Below are 18120 nucleotides of genomic sequence, written 5' to 3'. Positions count from 1 at the left end.
TCTGCTCAAGTCCTTGCCTTTGGGAGTCCCCTCCCAGCAAGGAGACATTAAAGGGCAGCAGTGCCAGCTGCAGCGTTCCTCAGCAGGAGGTGGCGTTGTCACAAACTGCCTGCACAGGCTGAGAGGGAGGCAAGGAATCCTGCTATAAATAATGGTTATGGAGGGGCTGATGGATCTGCCTGCCTTGCTAATTTCTAGTTAAATCAATAGAACCTTGAAAACATTGACCCATAAACCTCTCAGCATAATTATTATCTTTCCTCCCCATCGCATCTCTGCAGACATCCCAGAGCTCTTCTTCAGTCCCACCCAGAACTGCTGTGGGAAGCCTGAGCCTTCTGAGCCAGGCTTTTCTAACTTGGATTCAAACAAAGGGTTTGATTCCATCTCATGCAGTGGCTCCATGCAGATCCTGTAAAGTTCCACCCACATGGGAGCTGTTCCCAAAGAGTTAAAGTGCATGTGTTGGGAACAGCTCCCATCCCTCATGTTCATGCTCCACTGCTCCCTGCAGAGCTGCTGCACTCAGGCTCCATGTGGAGAAGCTCTGGGGGGCTGTGGTGCCCTAAATAGTCGTGTCCTACTTTGTGTACCCTGCTGCTCCTGGCTGCCAGCGTGGAGGAATCACTGCCCTTGTCCTGGGCAAGGCCAAACGAGCCAGGGCAATGCTGATTAACACTTCCACCAGCAGAATCTTGTGTTCCTGGAGCCTGGGTTTGTCTGATGCTAATCTGGATGTGCAGGTGTAATCTGTTCTAGTGGCCCTTCCCAAGATCACCATTTGTATCCTCAGCCTCTCCAAGTTCCATTGATTTTCTGTTGATATTATACCTTGGAGGGATCAAGGGCAGTGACAGACAGTCCACGAATGCCTCAGTTTTCAAATTGTGGAGAGAATCAATCTCAACAAACTGATTGTGAAGGGAAGAGTATCAGAAGGTCCGTTCCAGTCCTGATGTTGTGTCTCCCAAGCCACTGGACTGTGGTGAATGCCCAAGTGAGAGCCCAACATAGGACAAATGTGTGCTGATAGCTTGACATGCTCCCATTCTTCAGGAGCAGCCCAGGACCCTCCTGTCTTCTTGACAGGGTTTTTGTGTGGTCTTCTTGGTTTTTAAATCAACAGAGAATTCCACAGCTCAGATACTCAAGTGAAGAGCTCCTTCCTCCCTGCTTCCCTCCCTCCTCCCTTTTCCATTTTAGATTACACCTCTCACCTCTTTGTTTTTAAATGGCAAAACACATTTCTCTTTGTCTTCCACTACATCATCTCCAGGTTTTTTGCCATCATCTCTGGCATTTCTTTCCTAGCCTGGGGAAGCTGAGTTTGTTGGCCCATCCTCCCAGGGCAGTCACAGGGGATGGGTTTTGCCCTTTAAGCCTCTCCCAGTTCTCCATGTCCTTGTTGATGAATGAGGTCTGTTAAGATCCCTGTTGAGAGAGGAAGGGATGGTTTGGGGCCCATCAGTTCCTGTGAGCTCTGCCCTTTCTCAGTGGGACTCCCTGCCCTGCTGGGGAGTTCCATTTGCTCTGCTTTGCCCTCATTTAGCTGTTCTCAGTGATTGAGTGCCCCCAGCCAGCCCCACGACCTCCCCCTTGCCCTCAGATTATTTCAGATGCTGTGACAGCACAGGCTCAGGGCAGGCTCCCACAGGATTCCCATCTTTCCAACACCTTTCTCCTGTCTTTACTCACCCTTGGATGCTGTGAGCTGTCAGTGAGGAGCCTCCTGGAAGGGCTCACAGAAACCCAGGCAGGTGATCCACTCTATCAATGTTCTTGCTGGTCTTTTTTTCACTAATTTCAACTGCAGGAAACACAAAGTTGAGACAGAATCACTTCTTTGGAAAAAGCCAAACCAGCAAACAACAGAATCCCTGCTTGCTGTTATGGCTCCTTGCAGCCTCTCCAGAGCTGGATGAGCTTTCAGAGGAGCTGCCAGCTGTGCCCTCTCTGGTAGCACAGACACATTTCTGTTGCCATTTGGTATTTACCCCTTTTATTGACTTGTTGGTTTGAGCTGTGTTTAGGTAGCTGAAAAAGGCACTCCCCAGGCCCCTGCTGGGAACAAAGCTGCAGCAAGAAAAATGGCTTTGGTATTGTCTCCTTTCTTCATTTTCCCTGTGTTCTGCTGCACCTTGGGCATCCATCAGCTCTGCAGCTCCTGCTGCTCCCTGATCCTGCTATTCTGGATTTCCTGGAGACCTTGGTACTCCCCCTTCTGATTCATTTTGTAAAATATATTGGTTTTTTATCTGTTCTTACACTTTGAGCCAATCTATTTTGTGTTCTTGGAGACAGGTGAATTTTTGGAGTGTATCTCCCTGCTCCTAATCATCCTTCCTGCTCTTTATTTCAACCATGAGAATTTCCTCTTTTATTTCTTCAAGACTTTTTGTGGCTAGCAGATATCTGCTCATAGCCCTTGGTGTTGTTCAATTCTGCCTGCAAAGACTTAATTCATCTCCTGCTCCTTTTGCCTATAACAAAATCCTCATTCTTATCTCATACTCCCTTTTCAATTAAGCCAACCCTGATGGATTTTTTTGGCTCCTGCTATTCCTGAGTGTGTTACAGGCACTGCTGCTGAACAGCTGCCACATGGGCACTGGACAGAAGGATGGGATGGGATGGGATGGGATGGGATGGGATGGGATGGGATGGGATGGGATGGGATGGGATGGCAATCTGAGCCTGGAGCAGTGGTTCTGCAGAAAGTTCCCTGTTTGAGGGGTGTCAGATGACCCTGAACAAGCTTTGCTGCTGTCACAGCACTTGGCCCATTTCTCTGCAGAGGAGTTCCACTGCAATGGCAAAACCACATAAAGGAAGACTTTAAAAAGTAACAAATTAACTCGTGGGTGCAATGTTTCTCTACAGGCACGAGTGTTCTTTTTGCATAATGGTGTTTCTGGGATAGTATCAATTTCTTCATGAAATTATAGGCTCTTGCAGTTCCATTTGTACAAGCACATGTTCTCACAGTGCATCCATGAAAACATTTCCCAGCAGTGCCTTTCACATCTGCACATGCACACAGAAAGTGGGATTCCTGTAGTTCCCAGTGCTATTTTGAAGGCAGGTTGCTCTTCCACGGAGCTTGTAAATCCAGGGGTGTTGTTTTAATATCAATCCATGGGTGGTATTTTAATGTGTGAATTTGTTTCAGCTTTGTGCCACAGACAAAACGCTGGAGTTTGACAGAGATTTCCGGATCAAGCACTACGCCGGGGATGTGATGTGAGTTCCCTTCTGAAATCAAGCTGCACATTTTATTTTTGTCTTCCCAGCAGCTCTGAAGTGGCACAATATTCTGATTTACTGCTGCTTCTGGTGCAAGCCAGAATAGCTGTCACACACAATTACAGAGTGCAGCACTTGCTTATCAATTAAATCTTCTGCCGGTGCCTTGCTCTACAGAGTGGGAATTTGTACTTGGAGTGAAACAAAAGGAGAGTGAGGGGTGGGGGTGAGGGGAGAGCAGTGCTCCAGGGGAAGGAAAAGGGAAAAAAGGCAGCAGTGTTTATGCAAGAAAGCTACACTGAGCTAATAAAGTCTGGTTTAGACATCTGTTTGGTGTGATTATATAACTCTGGCTTGAAATTCTCCAATCAGTTGGAGCAGGCTGGGAGCCCAGGGGAGACATAACCTGCAGGAGGGATCAGGGCAGGAGGGTTGGGAAGTGCTTGCCTGGAGCCTGCAGGAACAAGTGCAGGAGGTGAAGCAGTGGGAAGGGAGAGTGACTGGAAGTGAAGGATGCACATGGTGGAAACCATTTGGTGTGTGGAATATCACTGGAGTAATTTAATGGTTTAGAATTTGTGTAACTTCCCATGTCAGAAGAAAGGGAGTTACTGAAGGAAGGATTAATGATTTCTTTTACCTTGGGATTAATTTTACCTTTAATTTCCAAGAACAACCAGTGTGATCAGACTGGAGCCCTTATAGCACAAGCAGGTTATCCTCTGGAATCTTTGCTGAGCAGTTCCTGACAGACATCCCTGATTTTAGAGGGTTTTGGGGGAGAAAATACAAGGTGCTGTCTTAGTGGCTGAACCTTCTGAACTGCCAGTGGCTGACAAATGGGGTAAAAGCAAACTGAAATGTGGGAGGAATCACAGATAGTTCAGGCCCAGGGTGGGCAGGCCCTGGCACAGGGTGCCCAGAGCAGCTGGGGCAGCCCCTGGATCCCTGGCAGGGTCCAAGGCCGGGTTGGACGGGGCTTGGAGCAGCCTGGGATAGTGGAAGGTGTCCCTGCCATGGCAGGGGTGAAACTGGATGTCTTTTGAAAGGTCCTGATTTGAGGACGGCTCCATACAGGGATTTGCAGGTTGTGGGTTGATCCCAGAGTCTGGAGGTTGGGTGCAGCTTCCCAGGGTGGGGTCTGGAGCTCAGGGAACATCTGCATGGAGTCACTGAGTGGGAGACTTTGGACCTTTGCCTGCCTTGAGACCTGGAGAAGAGATGGAACCCTGGAACAGTGACCTCCTCCAGTGGTGTTCCTGTGGGAATAGTGGAAGGAAAGAATCTCAAATGTGTGTGTTTCTGTGTGTGCTGATTTCCAGGGCAGCTCCCAGTCACTGCTCAGAGGCTGATCTGGAACTCAGACTCTCCACTGAGAGAGGGGCAGACTGCTCAGATTGAAAAACAAACCTGAATTTCTCTAGGATTTAACACGAACACACACACTCAGTTAAGAGACAGAATCCTGAGTGTAAATCCTGAATTTGGGCCATTGTCTGTAGGAGTGCAGGGATGCTGATTCCACAGCTCACAGAAGGACTTTGCTGCTTTGCAATTAACTCTGGTTTTCCTTTATTTTTTAGTTACTCTGTCACTGGATTCATTGATAAAAACAAGGACACTTTATTTCAAGACTTCAAACGCCTCATGTACAACAGGTAGGAATTTTAATGAGGTGAATTTTAATCTGATCTCTCAGAATCCTTTTTGTGTGGAGTGATGCTATCAGAGACTCAGGTTTTCAGTGTGTGTGAATAAACACATTGCTTTGGGATTTGATCTTTGTACATCTCCCATGACCCAGAGGCTGTTAGTTGGATTTTTCAGGTTAAAGTCCTTATTCTGTACATGTTTCTGTTCTGATGCAGCCTTTAATTGAACAGAATTTAAAGTGGTTTTTTTTTGAAACCAACTGATTGTGCAATCAAGATAGTGCAGAGCTTGCTTGTGCTGCCTGATTTGTCATTAACCCATTGCAGATTTACCATCACTGCTCTGTCTGTAATCAGTGCTGAAGATGCTGGGGAGCTTTGGTCAACGGCAGAAATCCTCAGCCCCACCTAAAACACCCTTTTTTGAAAGAAATGATGAGATAGATGTGAATCCTTTCATGTCTGCAGTGATGTGAGAAGTGAAACCATGAGGTCAAGCAGAAGTTGCCTTAAGAAGCAGATTTGCAATCCTGTCAGAATGTGGGTGGAAGTGCCCATGGAGCTGTTTTCCTTCATCTGGCATTAAACAAGTCCTCATTTTGTAATCTGCAGCTTCCAGGGGCTCTGCCCAGAGGACAGTGGGCACAAACACCCTGCAGTGGTGGGCTCTGTTTACCTGTACAGATGTTGAATTGGTCTGCAGCCCTTGGGGCTGACTGGCTGTGCTCCCCTGAGCAGTCCCACTGTTCCTGTTTTCAACACTTCCCGTTGACCAGAAACCTTGCAAAATATTTGCTGTGTGGTTTTATCAAATTTAGCCTGTTTTCTGTGAAGTCTCTGGAAAATCCTGTTCCCAAACACCACTTGCAGCACATTAAAGCCTGGGACAGATTGGCCACTAGATTGCTGTAAATGTGCTCAGTTTCTGTTTGTTCCTGAACTGTTGCCATCCATCAGGGCCAGTTTACCTCACCCTGAACTCTTCAGAAATGCAGGCTAAAGTGTATAAATTACTTTATATATAGAGAGAGGTGCAGAAATGCAGCTTGAACACAGGTGACAGGTTCTAAGGGAGGGTGCTGTGGGTCTCCCTCTCCTTTGTGTGGATTAAATCCTTCCTGTTGTGCCTGTGAGGCAGCCCCTGCCTTTGATGGATCACTCTGTGGGATTTTCACTGTCCTAATCCTGCACATCCTGATCTGAAGGGAGAATGTGCTGCTTGTTTTTCCAGAATGTTCATTTGAAAGCTTGAACTTGCTCTTAAGAGCATGAAATGTTGTGCCCAGGAGTCTCACCCTGGCTTGGGTGATGCCCTTGAGCTGGAGGCAGCAGTGGGTCTGGGTAAAACCAACTTTTGGATTGTCAGGGCAGTGGAATTAAAGAGATTCTCTTGCAGCTCCAACCCTGTGTTGAAGATGATGTGGCCTGAGGGGAAGCTGAGCATCACTGAGGTCACCAAGAGACCTCTGACAGCAGCTACTCTGTTCAAGAACTCCATGATTGCCCTGGTGGACAACCTGACACTGAAGGTAAAGATCCCTGTTTCAAAATTGACTCCTGATGAGAAGAGTGGCTTCTCCCTGGAGAGATTCCCACTTTCCCCTCACTGCCATCCATCAGGAGCCAAGCTGATCAAAGGCAAAGCAGCCTTGTCTGTGCCAAACAGGCTTTGGCTGGGCAGGTTTGGAGGGAGGATCACCTCCATCCCCCATGAAGAAGGTGAATTTTTGGCTCCTCCATGACCAGTGCATCTTTCACTTGTAGGAAAGCCAGTCTGTCTTAGGGTTGTGGTTCCAAGTCAAATTCAAGATTCACTGGGAGGTTCCTGTGTGAGTCTCAGTGTAGTCCTTTCCCTTTCTTCACCTGTCCTAAACTTATTATTATTATGTCATGTTTAGCAAAGCTCTTTGGGCAGAGGGCCCAGAGATGCTGTTCATGGTGCAGAGGTTCTCTCTGGCGTCCCATGCCTGTGGGAATGCAATACAGACCTGTGTGAGTTCCTTCTTTCCTCCTCTTTGCCATGCCAGAGGCGAGGAGGGAAAGCTTTTATTTCAGCCCATATTTCAGTTTGATGGTAGAAGGCTTTGCTTGGGCAAACACCACATTGAGTGGTGGAAGGTGGGGAAGGGGATGCTCAGGAGGGGCTGTTGGAGCAGCCCTGGGAGCTGAGCTGAGATCCCTCATCAGTACTGGGGTGTTGCTGGAGCTGGGTGGCCTTGCTGGGCTCCTGGCACTGGGGTACTGGTGTCTTAAGTGTTCTCATACATCAAGAGTTCTATTATCATTATGGTGCAAGGATTCCATACTGCCAGAGTTTTGGGCCTCCTCGATGTTTCTCATAGGCAGCTCCTCTAAGCACTGACCTTTCCTGGTCCTTGCAGTTGCCATCTGACTCCTGATCCCACCAATCCATTCCTTTATACCACTGTTCTTATTGGCTACAGGTGTGGCCTGTTGAGATCAGGCCTGCTCCTAATCTTTAGTAATTGGTCCAGCTGCAACACGTTGAGGGGATAAGATTACATTCTATGCCACCTTCATTTACCCACACTGTATCCCCCTACAATTCCCTCTTTTTCTTTTTACCACAGAGTTGCAGCATTTCCAGAAGTACATATTCAAATAAATTAACATTATGACATATTTGTATATTTCATTTAGAACTAAGAGTTATACAAGTGTTCAAACAGCATATTATAGTACAGATTTATATATATTTCTAATTGTTAGTTCAGTTCTATAGCTTTTCCCAGTTTACAAGGCACTTATCTTTAAGGTCTTTTATGCTCATATTTAACAAACACCAATAGCTGTAATTGATATATTTTGCCAATGGTTTAGTACTGAAATCCTGTTTCCCCGAATCCATGGGGTTATATGGTCAAATCCTGTTTCCTTGAATCCACAGGGTTATATGGTTTAGTCCCAAATCCACTGGGCAATATAGTTTAGTCCCAATTCCATGGGTCATCCCAAATCCACTGGGCAATCTAGTTTAGTATTTAAATCCTCCCTCTCCCAAATCACGTTGGGGTCACCATTCGTTGTCTTATACATCAAGAGTTCCATTATCATTATGGTGCAAGGATTCCATACCACCAGAGTTTTTGTACCTCTTCAGTGTTTCTCATAGGCATCTCCTCTAAGCACTGACCTTTCCTGGTCCTTGCAGTTGCCATCTGACTTCTCCAACTCCTGATCCCACCAATCCACTCTTTTATACCACTGTTCTTATTGGGGGATAAGATTACCTTCTATACCACCTTCATTTACCCATACTGTATCCCCCTACAGGAGATGAACAGAGAGCCCAGGGTGCTGGGGTGTGCTCACAATCAGGATAATTAAGCAATCAGTGCTCCGAGTGTCCTCTCAGGAGCTGTGGGAGCAAAGGAGATGGGTCAGAGCACAGCACCCAGTGCTGGCTGTGCACAGAAGAGAGAGCTGCCCTCACTTCTTTGTCCAGAGTTAGGACATGGAATCACACCTGATTTGTGGGGTCCCCAGGGAATGGTCCCAGCCCAGCTGGACAGTGCTCCAGGGGTGGGATTGTGCAGAGCCAGGAGTTTGCCTGGATGATCTCTGGGGGTCCTCCCAACAAAGGATATTCTGTGATCCCATGATTCTGTATTTTTGTGTTCCTTTACTGGAATGGGTTTGATCTGAGCTCTGCAGGAGGGTCTGGGACCCACCAAAGCTGCCTGGAGGTGCCAGCTGGGCCCCAGTGGGGAGTGGAGCCCCCTGGCTCCCCTCAGAATGTTTTACCTCAGAGCTCCTGGGAAGATGCCCCTGTGAGCCCACACAAGGCCAGGCCTTGCTAAAATAGGCACCAGCAGTCAAAATTGAGAGAGTGCCTGTGGAGGCAGAGAGGAGCTTTCCTGGATGGCAAATCCTGAGCTGGAAGGTGGCTGTGACCCTGCTGGGCATGGGGACAGACTTTATTCTGTTTTCCAAGGAGTCAAAACTGATCTGATCCATCCATCTTCCAAATAATCTGCTGGCTGGCCCTGCCCTAATCTGGTGCAGATGTCAGGAGTGCCAGGAGCTCAAGGAGAGGAGCAGTTGTGGAAGGAAAAGTTTCTCCTTGGTGCTGTTATTGCAGGTCTGGTCCTACAAAGGTCCCCCCCCTCCCTCCTACAGTGTGGGGAGCCTGAGGCAGCCCAGGAGGGGCTCAGGACAGCAAAAATCCCTGGGGGTGTTGAGGGGAGAGCTGTGATCAGGGCACAGCAGGTAAGTTCAGCAGGCATGCATGGAAAAACTTCCTTTCCTTGTTTATTGGAAAAATTATTCCAGGCCACCTGGGAGGTGGAAAAATAGAATAGTTCAGAGAATGCTGTGCACTGTGGTGGTTTGAACAATCCCTGCAGCTCCCAGCAGGGCATGGAGAGTTTAAATCCCACCTTATCCATCTTGAAGCAGTGGGTGCCAGCGTTGCTCACTGAAGGCTGCCTGGCTTGGGTGGAATTAATTTACTTCAATCCATTTATCATCAGTATCTCCATCATAATTACCAGCCTTTCCAGAGGTAGGCACAAGCAGGAGCTGTTTCCAAGTTAAATTCACTGGGAGGTTCCTGTGTGAGTCTCAGTGTGGTCTTTTCCCTTTCTTTACCTGCCCTAAACTTTCATTGAGAAATTTGCATTGAAGCTGTTGGTGTTTTTGTGATTTTCTGTTGAATAGCAATGAAGAAAAGAAGATTTCATTAGCATTGAGATGCCAGTGCTGATAAGCATAATTTAAACTCAGCGTGCTCCAAAATCAGATTTCTTGGAGTCATGGAATTGTTCAGGCTGGAAAAGCCTCTGAGACTGATTCCAGCTTATCCCCAGCATGGCCAAGGCCACCACTGACCCCTCAAGTGCCACATCCACACCTTTTTTCAACACTTGCAGCCATGGGGACTCCACCACTGCCCTGGGCAGCCTCTTCCAGGGCTTGACAACTCTTTCCATGAAGAAATTTTCCCAATATCCAAACTGAACAATATCCAAATTCCCCCAACATCCAAACTGAACAATATCCAAATTTTCCCAACGTCCAAACTGAACAATATCCAAATTCCCCCAATATCCAAACTGAACAATATCCAAATTCCCCCAATATCCAAACTGAACAATATCCAAATTTCCCCAATATCCAAACTGAACCCAGCCTGAGGCCATTCCCTCTCCTCCTGTCCCTGTTCCCTGAGAGCAGAGCCCAACCCCACCTGGCTGTCCCCTCCTGACAGGGAGTTGTTTGTTGGTGAGACCCATCCTGCAGCCAGGCTGGTGTCACTTTAAAGTGTGTAAATTTTGGGGAGGTTCCTTAGACAAAACCCCTGAACACAATATTTGTGTTCTTCAAGCAGTAAATCATTGAGCTGACAGCTCCTGTCTGGCTGCTCTGCCCTAAGTATCTCTGTGAGGTGACTTTGGGGACAGTTAATGATATATATATATATAATTATTATTATAATAATACATGTCATTAGCAAGCAATAATTGGGTATTCAGGCCATGCCAGCAAGATGCTGGTGATGCACAAAGAGCTGGATGCTCTACCAGTCTGGACACTTGGCTCTTCCTTCTGCTGGGCTGGAATTTCTGCTGGTGAAGGCATTCTCTGTTTTGGGTACCCCATCCCTGCAGTTCCAGGTGCTCTCATCCTTTCTGGGGCTGTTGCTCATTTTTCCTGTGCTGAATTTGGCCCTGAAGCTGCTCCAGTGGGGAATCAGCAGTGACACTCTCTGTGTGTCTTGGCTGTGGCTTGGACCCTGCAGGACTTTTTGGGAAGCCTGTGGTCACAGCTGATGGAAACAGCTCTGAACACAGGGTTGCACAAACTGCTGAGGTCTGGGGATGTCAGAGGAATAAAATTCCTTAGGGGAGGTAACACCAGTTCATGTTTTTCTCAAAAAATCCAAGTTGCAGATAGGTTTGAGTTTTGTGCAGCTTGAGCTGATGGTTTATTGACATTTCCTGGTGTGCCCAGTGCATCCAGTGCTCCCTGCTCACCTGGGCTGCTCTGCCTCAGAGCTTCTCTGGAAACTCCTTCACACCACATTTATATGCTCAGTTTCTGCAGTCCTCAACAGGGTGGCAGCCCAAGAGTTCCTCTTTATTGATATTCATGTTTGGCCTCCCTGGAAAGCTGCAGGGCTTTGGCTGTAGCAAGAGTATCTTTAAACCCTCCTTTGGGGGAATAGTCTCCAAAAGTGCCAATTTAAATAACAATAATCTTGGAATTTTAGAATTGTTTAGGCTGGAAAATACATTTAATTAAGATCGTTGAGTTCAACCATCAGCTCAGCACCACCACAATATCAAAGTCTCCAGTAGCTGCAGCATTAAAATTATTTAACTTCTCTGCTATTTAAAATAACAAGCTTTAAAATTCTCTTTTGTTGCTAGTCTGGTTTAAACCTGACTTTTGGTGGTGAAGCAGAGCTCTGCAGTCTCTGAGAGGAGGGGCAGGTGTCGAGGTCACTGGGATGTCTCAGGAGCTTCCCTGGGGTCAGTTCCATGGCAGGGGCTGTTCTCAAAGCTGGTTTTCATTTCAGCTTCTGCAAACACAAGTCCATATGGAGACACTGGAAATGTGGCTGGAAATGCCACACCTCCAATCCTGGGGGCAGTTTTGGGGCTCCCAGAACAGGAAAGACACTGGAGGGGCTGGAGTGTGTCCAGAGAAGGGAATGGAGCTGGGGAAGGGGCTGCAGCCCCAGGAGGGGCTGAGGGAGCTGGGAAGGGGCTGGAGAATCCCTGAGGGAGCTGGAAGGGGCTGGAGAATCCCTGAGGGAGCTGGGAAGGGGCTGGAGAATTCCTGAGGGAGTGGGAAGGGGCTGGAGAATCTCTGAGGGAGCTGGAAGGAGCTGGAGAATTTCTGAGGGAGCTGGAAGGGGCTGGAGAATTCCTGAGGGAGCTGGAAGGGGCTGGAGAATCCCTGAGGGAGCTGGGAAGAGGCTGGAGAATCCCTGAGGAGCGGAAGGGGCTGGAGAATCCCTGAGGGAGCTGGAAGAGGCTGGAGAATCCCTGAGGGAGCGGAAGGGCTGGAGAATCCCTGAGGGAGCTGGAGAATTTCTGAGGGAGCTGGAAGGGGCTGGAGAATCCCTGAGGGAGCTGGAGAATTCCTGAGGGAGCTGGAAGGGGCTGGAGAATCCCTGAGGGAGCTGGGAAGGGGCTCAGCCTGGAGCAAAGGAGGCTCAGGGGGCCCTGTGGCTCTGCACAGCTCCTGACAGGAGGGCACAGCTGGGGGACAGGGACAGGAGCAGAGGGAACGGCCTCAGGCTGGGCCAGGGCAGCTCAAGGTGGATTTGGGGAAGATTTATTGATGGAGAAGGTGCTCAGGAATTGGCCCAGGGTCCCCATCCCTGAGGGGTTTAAAAGCCATGTGGATGTGGCACTTGGGGACAGGGGGCAGTGGTGGCCTTGGCAGTGCTGGGATCAGCTGGATTTGATGATCTCAGAGGGCTTTTCCAGCCTGAACAATTCTGTGACTCCATGAAATCTGGTTTTGGAGCACACTGAATTTAAATTATACTTATCACCACTGCTGTCTCAAAACCTCCAGATTTCCAGAATCTTTTAGGCAAAAATTTCCTAGGTAGGAAAAAGTACTTTATTTTCTCCAAAACCAAATCACTCAAAACAAAAACTGGCTTTTCCTGTTGCCATGTGCCATTTCTGAAGAGCATATTTTACTGCCCAAGCCCTTTTCTGTGTGGTGGATTATTTTGGGTGGCTGTTTTGTAAATCCTGACACAGGAAGCCCTGTGGCTGCCCCAGCTGTGACTGACAATCTTCTCTGGGGACTCTTTGAACATGCATCTCCTCCTTATTTCTTTTATCTTTTTCCTCCTCCTCCTCTGTAACTCCTTTTGTCTGACTCTTCCTTCCATCCAGGCTGACAGGCTTCACCTCTGCTAAGTGATAATGTCATCATTGTGACTGATTGGACACATCCAGCACAATTTGTCTGTCCTGTCCCATCCCCTCTCTCATGTAAGGAGCTATAAAGTACAGAAAAGAAACCCCTCAAGAAAGAGTTTGTTTAGGGTGCAATGGTTTAAAACTGGTTTCGTTTCTTTTTTAACACTTAAAAATCTAAAAGTCGCTCAGCTTGATGGAAAAAAAATAAAATCAGCTGCAATTAGACATCCAAAGAGCTTTCAGAGCTGGGGCCTTTGTGTCCCTGCATTTCAGTTCTTCTCTTTACAAACTGCAGTTCTCTGACAGCAAGAATGGGAGCTGCATAATTATCCCCCTGAAGACTGGGGCTTGGGGATTTGGAAGCATGGAATAATCTACTTTAGAATTTACTCCAGGAGCTGTCGTTTCTGAGAGGCTTTAATTACACTGTAATTGCACTGATAGATGATCTCCTGTCTGTGCAGGCACTTCCCATTCCTGCTTTCCAAAGGATTTCAGCCTTTTTATGTGAAATGCAGGCACAGTCATTGCTCTTTGTGCTGGACCTGAAGGCACAGACTTGAGGGGTTTTGAGGGACTTTGAGGGGTTTTGCATTTGGGAGTGGCAGAGCTGTGCTGGGGGATTCTGTGGCATTGTGGGGAGCAGCTGGGCCCTGGCTGCTGCTGTGTCAGCAGTGAACAAGTGACCCTTCTGGCATTCCTGCTCCTGATGACATGTCCAGGGAAGCTGGGGCTGCCCCATCCCTGCAAATTCTGGAGCCACCTGGGATTGTGGATCATCCCAGGCTCTGGGTGATCTTCACAATCCCCTCCAACCCAAACCATTCCATGGTGCTTTAATTTGGATTCTCTGTTCCCAAGGCTTTGCAATTCTGTGGAATATTTGTGATATCAACCCCTTCCAGGGATTTAAATGATTTATATTCATCCTGCCACCAGCTGCAGCACAGGGCAGGTCTGACCCCATCTCTGGGTTGGAAAAGGGCTTTATCCAACATGGAAATGCAGTGGCTTGTGGCAGCTTTCAGGATGGGAGGCTCTGCTTTCCCAGGTTTGCCTCTCTTGGCTCATTCATGGCTCACACTCATCCCTGGGCTGGTCCAGGGGCTGCAAAGCTTCAGGTTGTGTCAGGACTAGCCAGGACAGCCATGGATGATCCTGTTCCCTCAGCATTGCTGAAGGGAAAGGACAATTCGGGACCCTTCATATTATCCTGAGATTGGGTGAGTGACCTCAAATCATAGAAATAAGGCTGAATAGACAAATCATAGAAAATAAGGCTGAGGGGGACCTTGGGAGTGCACCAAATTCACCTCCTGTTTGAGGACACCTCTGCCTGTATCTTCCTTTTGCAGGCTCTTCTCCCCACTGATGGATGTTCCCTCCTTCCCACAGGCATTTTGTTCTCACTCCTTGTTTTCCTGAGGCTTAATTTGAATTTTTATACTGTGCTTAAAACCCTGACTCCTTTGTCCTAAAGCTGAATGTTTGCATTTCCTCATATCTATCCTTTAAATACACAAAATCTCCCACCAGAGGGATTCTGTGCCTCCTTGGTCCTTCTAGGCTAAACCCACAATTCCTCTGAGTCACATTTGCTGCATTTTTGATTTTTCTTCTTCTCTTTTGCCCTGACTCACATTCCCACTTGAACTGCAGTGCCCTGGCTGCATGAGATGCTCAGAGAACTAGAAATGTGTTGGGGTTTTTGTCTTGCAAAATCATCTCTTCCCTCATCCTGTGAACACCGTCACACCGCCTTGTTACAGGGCTTGCAAGGGTCTTCAGGGTGAAGAGAGAGACGAGAATGTTGACCTCATGTTCAGAAGGCTTGGTTTATTAGGTTATGATATATATTACATTATCACTATACTAAAAGGAATAGAGAGAAAAGTTCTCAGAAGCTAGCTAAGCTAAGAATAGAAAAGGAATGAATAAACAAAGGTCTGTGTCTCAGCACAGAGTGAGACCCAGCTCTGCCATGAGTGGTCAGTAAATCCAACCATTCACCCAAGACCAGTCCCAGATGCACCTGTTGCATCCCACAGCAGCAGATAACCATTGTTTACATTTTGTTGCTGAGGCCACAGCTTCTCAGGAGGGGGAAAAATCCTAAAGAAAGGATTTTTATGAAAAGATGTCTGTGACACCACCTTGTCACCCAGACCATGGCGCTGAGCGCCACACCCAGACTTGCCTTAAACACCGTTATTGTCACTTCTGTTTTAACCTGGTTGTGCTGAGCAGGTTAAAACACAAGTGGTGGGCTGAGCTGCTGCAGGAAGGGCTGTGTCCCACACAGGGTGTCTGCCAGGGTGACACTGCTCTCCTCTGTCCCCAGGAGCCCTACTACGTGCGCTGCATCAAGCCCAACGACAAGAAGTCCCCTCAGCTGTTTGACGAGGAGCGCTGCCGGCACCAGGTGGAGTACCTGGGGCTGCTGGAGAACGTGCGCGTGCGGCGCGCCGGCTTCGCCTACCGCCAGAGCTACGAGAAGTTCCTGCACAGGTGAGACAGGGCCTGCCTGCAGAGAAGCACGGAGCCCCTGAGCTGGGAGTGACTCCAGTGGTCCAGTCCTAGGGAGGCCTTGGCAGCTGAATCCATTGGTTCAGATCTAGGGAGGCCTTGGCAGCTGAATCCATTGGTTCAGATCTAGGGAGGGATTGGCAGCTGAATCCATTGGTTCAGATCTAGGGAGGGATTGGCAGCTGAATCCATTGGTTCAGATCTAGGGAGGGATTGGCAGATGAATCCAGTGGTTCAGATCTAGGGAGGCATTGGCAGCTGAATCCATTGGTTCAAATCTAGGGAGAGATTGGCAGCTGAATCCATTGGTTCAGATCTAGGGAGAGATTGGCAGCTGATTCCAATGGTTCAGATCTAGGGAGAGATTGGCAGCTGAATCCATTGGTTCAAATCTAGGGAGGGATTGGCAGCTGACTCCAATGGTTCAGAAGGCTGAACAAATGCTTTGTTAAAACTGTATTATTATTGAAATACATCATAATTATATATTATTATATATAATAAATTATGCATATATATTATTATGTATAATAAATTAAGATAATAAATTAGTATTAGTATTAGTATTAGTATTAGTATTAGTATTATTTCTCAGTGGCAGGGAGAAATTATGAGGAGGACTCCATCTTATCAGAAGCCTAATTAATTACTTTATTATACTATATTATTCTATACTATATTACATTACATCTAAACTGAATCTGCCAAGCACTCAACTCTGCACACACTGCACAGCATCCCATGTCTGTCAGCCAACACTCCCAACACACACACACACACCTGGCAGGCCAAGGAAACAAACACCATCACTGTGGGTAAAAAATCTCCATATTGCATTCAACTTTTGCACAAACACAGGCACAGCAAATGAGATAAGAATTGTTTTTCCTTTCTCTGAGGTTCAGAGTATGTGAAACCCAGAAATATTCTTGGGAAGAATTGTGCCTTGCTTTTCTCTGTGAAAAGAATGTAGCAACATATTGCATTATCTATACTATATTAAATGTAGCATTATATGTATGCATTATATGTATGTATATATTAAATGTAGCACTATATTGCATATTATACTATACTATATAAAGAGACACTATACTATACTATACTATACTATACTATACTATACTATACTATACTATACTATAATTACGTATTAAAGAAAACTCATGACTGTCTCCTGACAGTCAGGACACAGCTTTTTCCCCAATTGGCCAAGGAAACAAAACAATCCTCAGCAGAATCCAACTGACAAATCACTGCAGGTAAACAATCTTCATAACACCTTCCACGTGTGCAAAAACAACAGGAGCAGCAAGCAGAGATAAGAATTGGTTTTCTCTTCTCCTCTCTGTGCTTCTCCAGGAAAAATCCTGTGAGGGAGAATTTTCTCTCTCTGTTCATAGAATGTGAATGCCACAGACTGGCAGGCACTGCCCAGCTCCTGTGCTTGGTTTAAATCAGCTCCTGGATAGGCTGAAACAGATCCCACAGGAGTGTGGGTGCTCTGGTGCCAGGGTGGCCTCTCTGGTTCTGCTCTGCTGAGGTGCTTGCACTGCTCAGGCTCAACTCTGCTGAAACTCACTGTCTGTGTTAATCTGCAGCAGGAATGTGTAATGAGGAGTTTCCCCTGAGTATCACCCTAAAACCTGAGCTAATTAACTGCTGTTTTCTCTCTGAATTGTTGCTAATTGTTGCAGCAAGAGGTGCTGTGTCTGGGGGAGCACATAATGGTGCATGGTGACATTATGTGGGAAAAACCCCTGGATTTTAAAATGGAAAGTCTGAACAGGGGGATGGTATCATGACCCCATTAAATGTGGTTTTGATTCTTCTTGCCCTCTTAATTCCTACCAGACATGTGATAAATGACATGTTTTAGATTGAAATTTGTCTTAAGGCTCCACTAAATTAATATGGGCCCTGCAAGTTCAACCTGCTCTGATGGAACAGTGAATGGAATTTTTGTTCTGTTATTGAATCAGGTGAGAATAAAAAAAATTAAACTATCCAAGCAGGTGGGATGTCATGAGTTAGAAACAAAGTGCTGGTGAAAGATCTTTTGCTGTTCACAGTGGAGATTTGCCAGGATAAATCATAGTACCCAAGGAAGAATGAAAGGCTCTGTCTTTCTAAATCCAGTCTGCAGCACTGGAGTTCAGTTTCCTGAACCATTCTGCAGTGGATAGAGTGTACTTTCACCTCACATGTGGAATCCATTACAATTTACTCTTAAGATTTGTGTATTTGCTATTAATATAAACAGCTGGTTTGTTTTTAATGAATGTTTGATGAGCTCCTGTGAGCTCCAGCCCTGCAGTGTTTGCAGCCAGGAAACCAAACCAGCACATGGCAACTGCTTCAGCTTTTCAGTGCTGGAACAGGAGTCTTGCCCAGCCCTGGAGTGGGATTTGATATCCAGAGTGAGGGATCAGACACTCTGTGTGTGTGTGGTGCTGATCTGCAATGGCTTTTCTAAATAAAAAAAAGGAGAAAAATAAAACCAGAAAAAAAAACCTTCTCTTTCTGTAGGAGAAGAGTTTGTTGATATTTAGCCCTAAATCCTGTAAGGTAGGTGATATCTCCTCTCTCTCAGAAGGGAATGAAGTGAAGCACAGTTAAGACCATTATAAATGTCCTTCTCAAGCTTTCCTTGGATAAAGACTTTCCTTTGAGCTCTGCAAGCCAGGCTGCCCTTTCCAATTTGAAGTATTTTCTGTTGGACCAGGACAGGCTGTCCCTTCCTGTGATCATGGCATCATCCAATTGGGTGACACACATGGTACTTACAC

General features: G+C 46.9%; 1 protein-coding gene across 1 annotated transcript in view; it reads left to right on the top strand.

Moving 5' to 3' along the window:
• Positions 1 to 18120, top strand: part of MYO1D (myosin ID) — a 171934-nt gene that overhangs the window by 57770 nt on the left and 96044 nt on the right. The window contains exons 12-15 of the mRNA XM_064733632.1: positions 3170 to 3240; positions 4827 to 4901; positions 6292 to 6424; positions 15147 to 15313. Coding sequence (XP_064589702.1) covers positions 3170 to 3240; positions 4827 to 4901; positions 6292 to 6424; positions 15147 to 15313 — 446 coding nt within the window. The remainder of the gene's footprint in view (positions 1 to 3169; positions 3241 to 4826; positions 4902 to 6291; positions 6425 to 15146; positions 15314 to 18120) is intronic.

This window comes from Zonotrichia leucophrys, chromosome 27, assembly GCF_028769735.1.
Source record: "Zonotrichia leucophrys gambelii isolate GWCS_2022_RI chromosome 27, RI_Zleu_2.0, whole genome shotgun sequence".
Classification (NCBI taxonomy): domain Eukaryota; kingdom Metazoa; phylum Chordata; class Aves; order Passeriformes; family Passerellidae; genus Zonotrichia; species Zonotrichia leucophrys.
The sequence above is the reverse complement of the archived record's forward strand: the minus strand, read 5'-3'. Positions and strand labels throughout refer to the sequence as shown.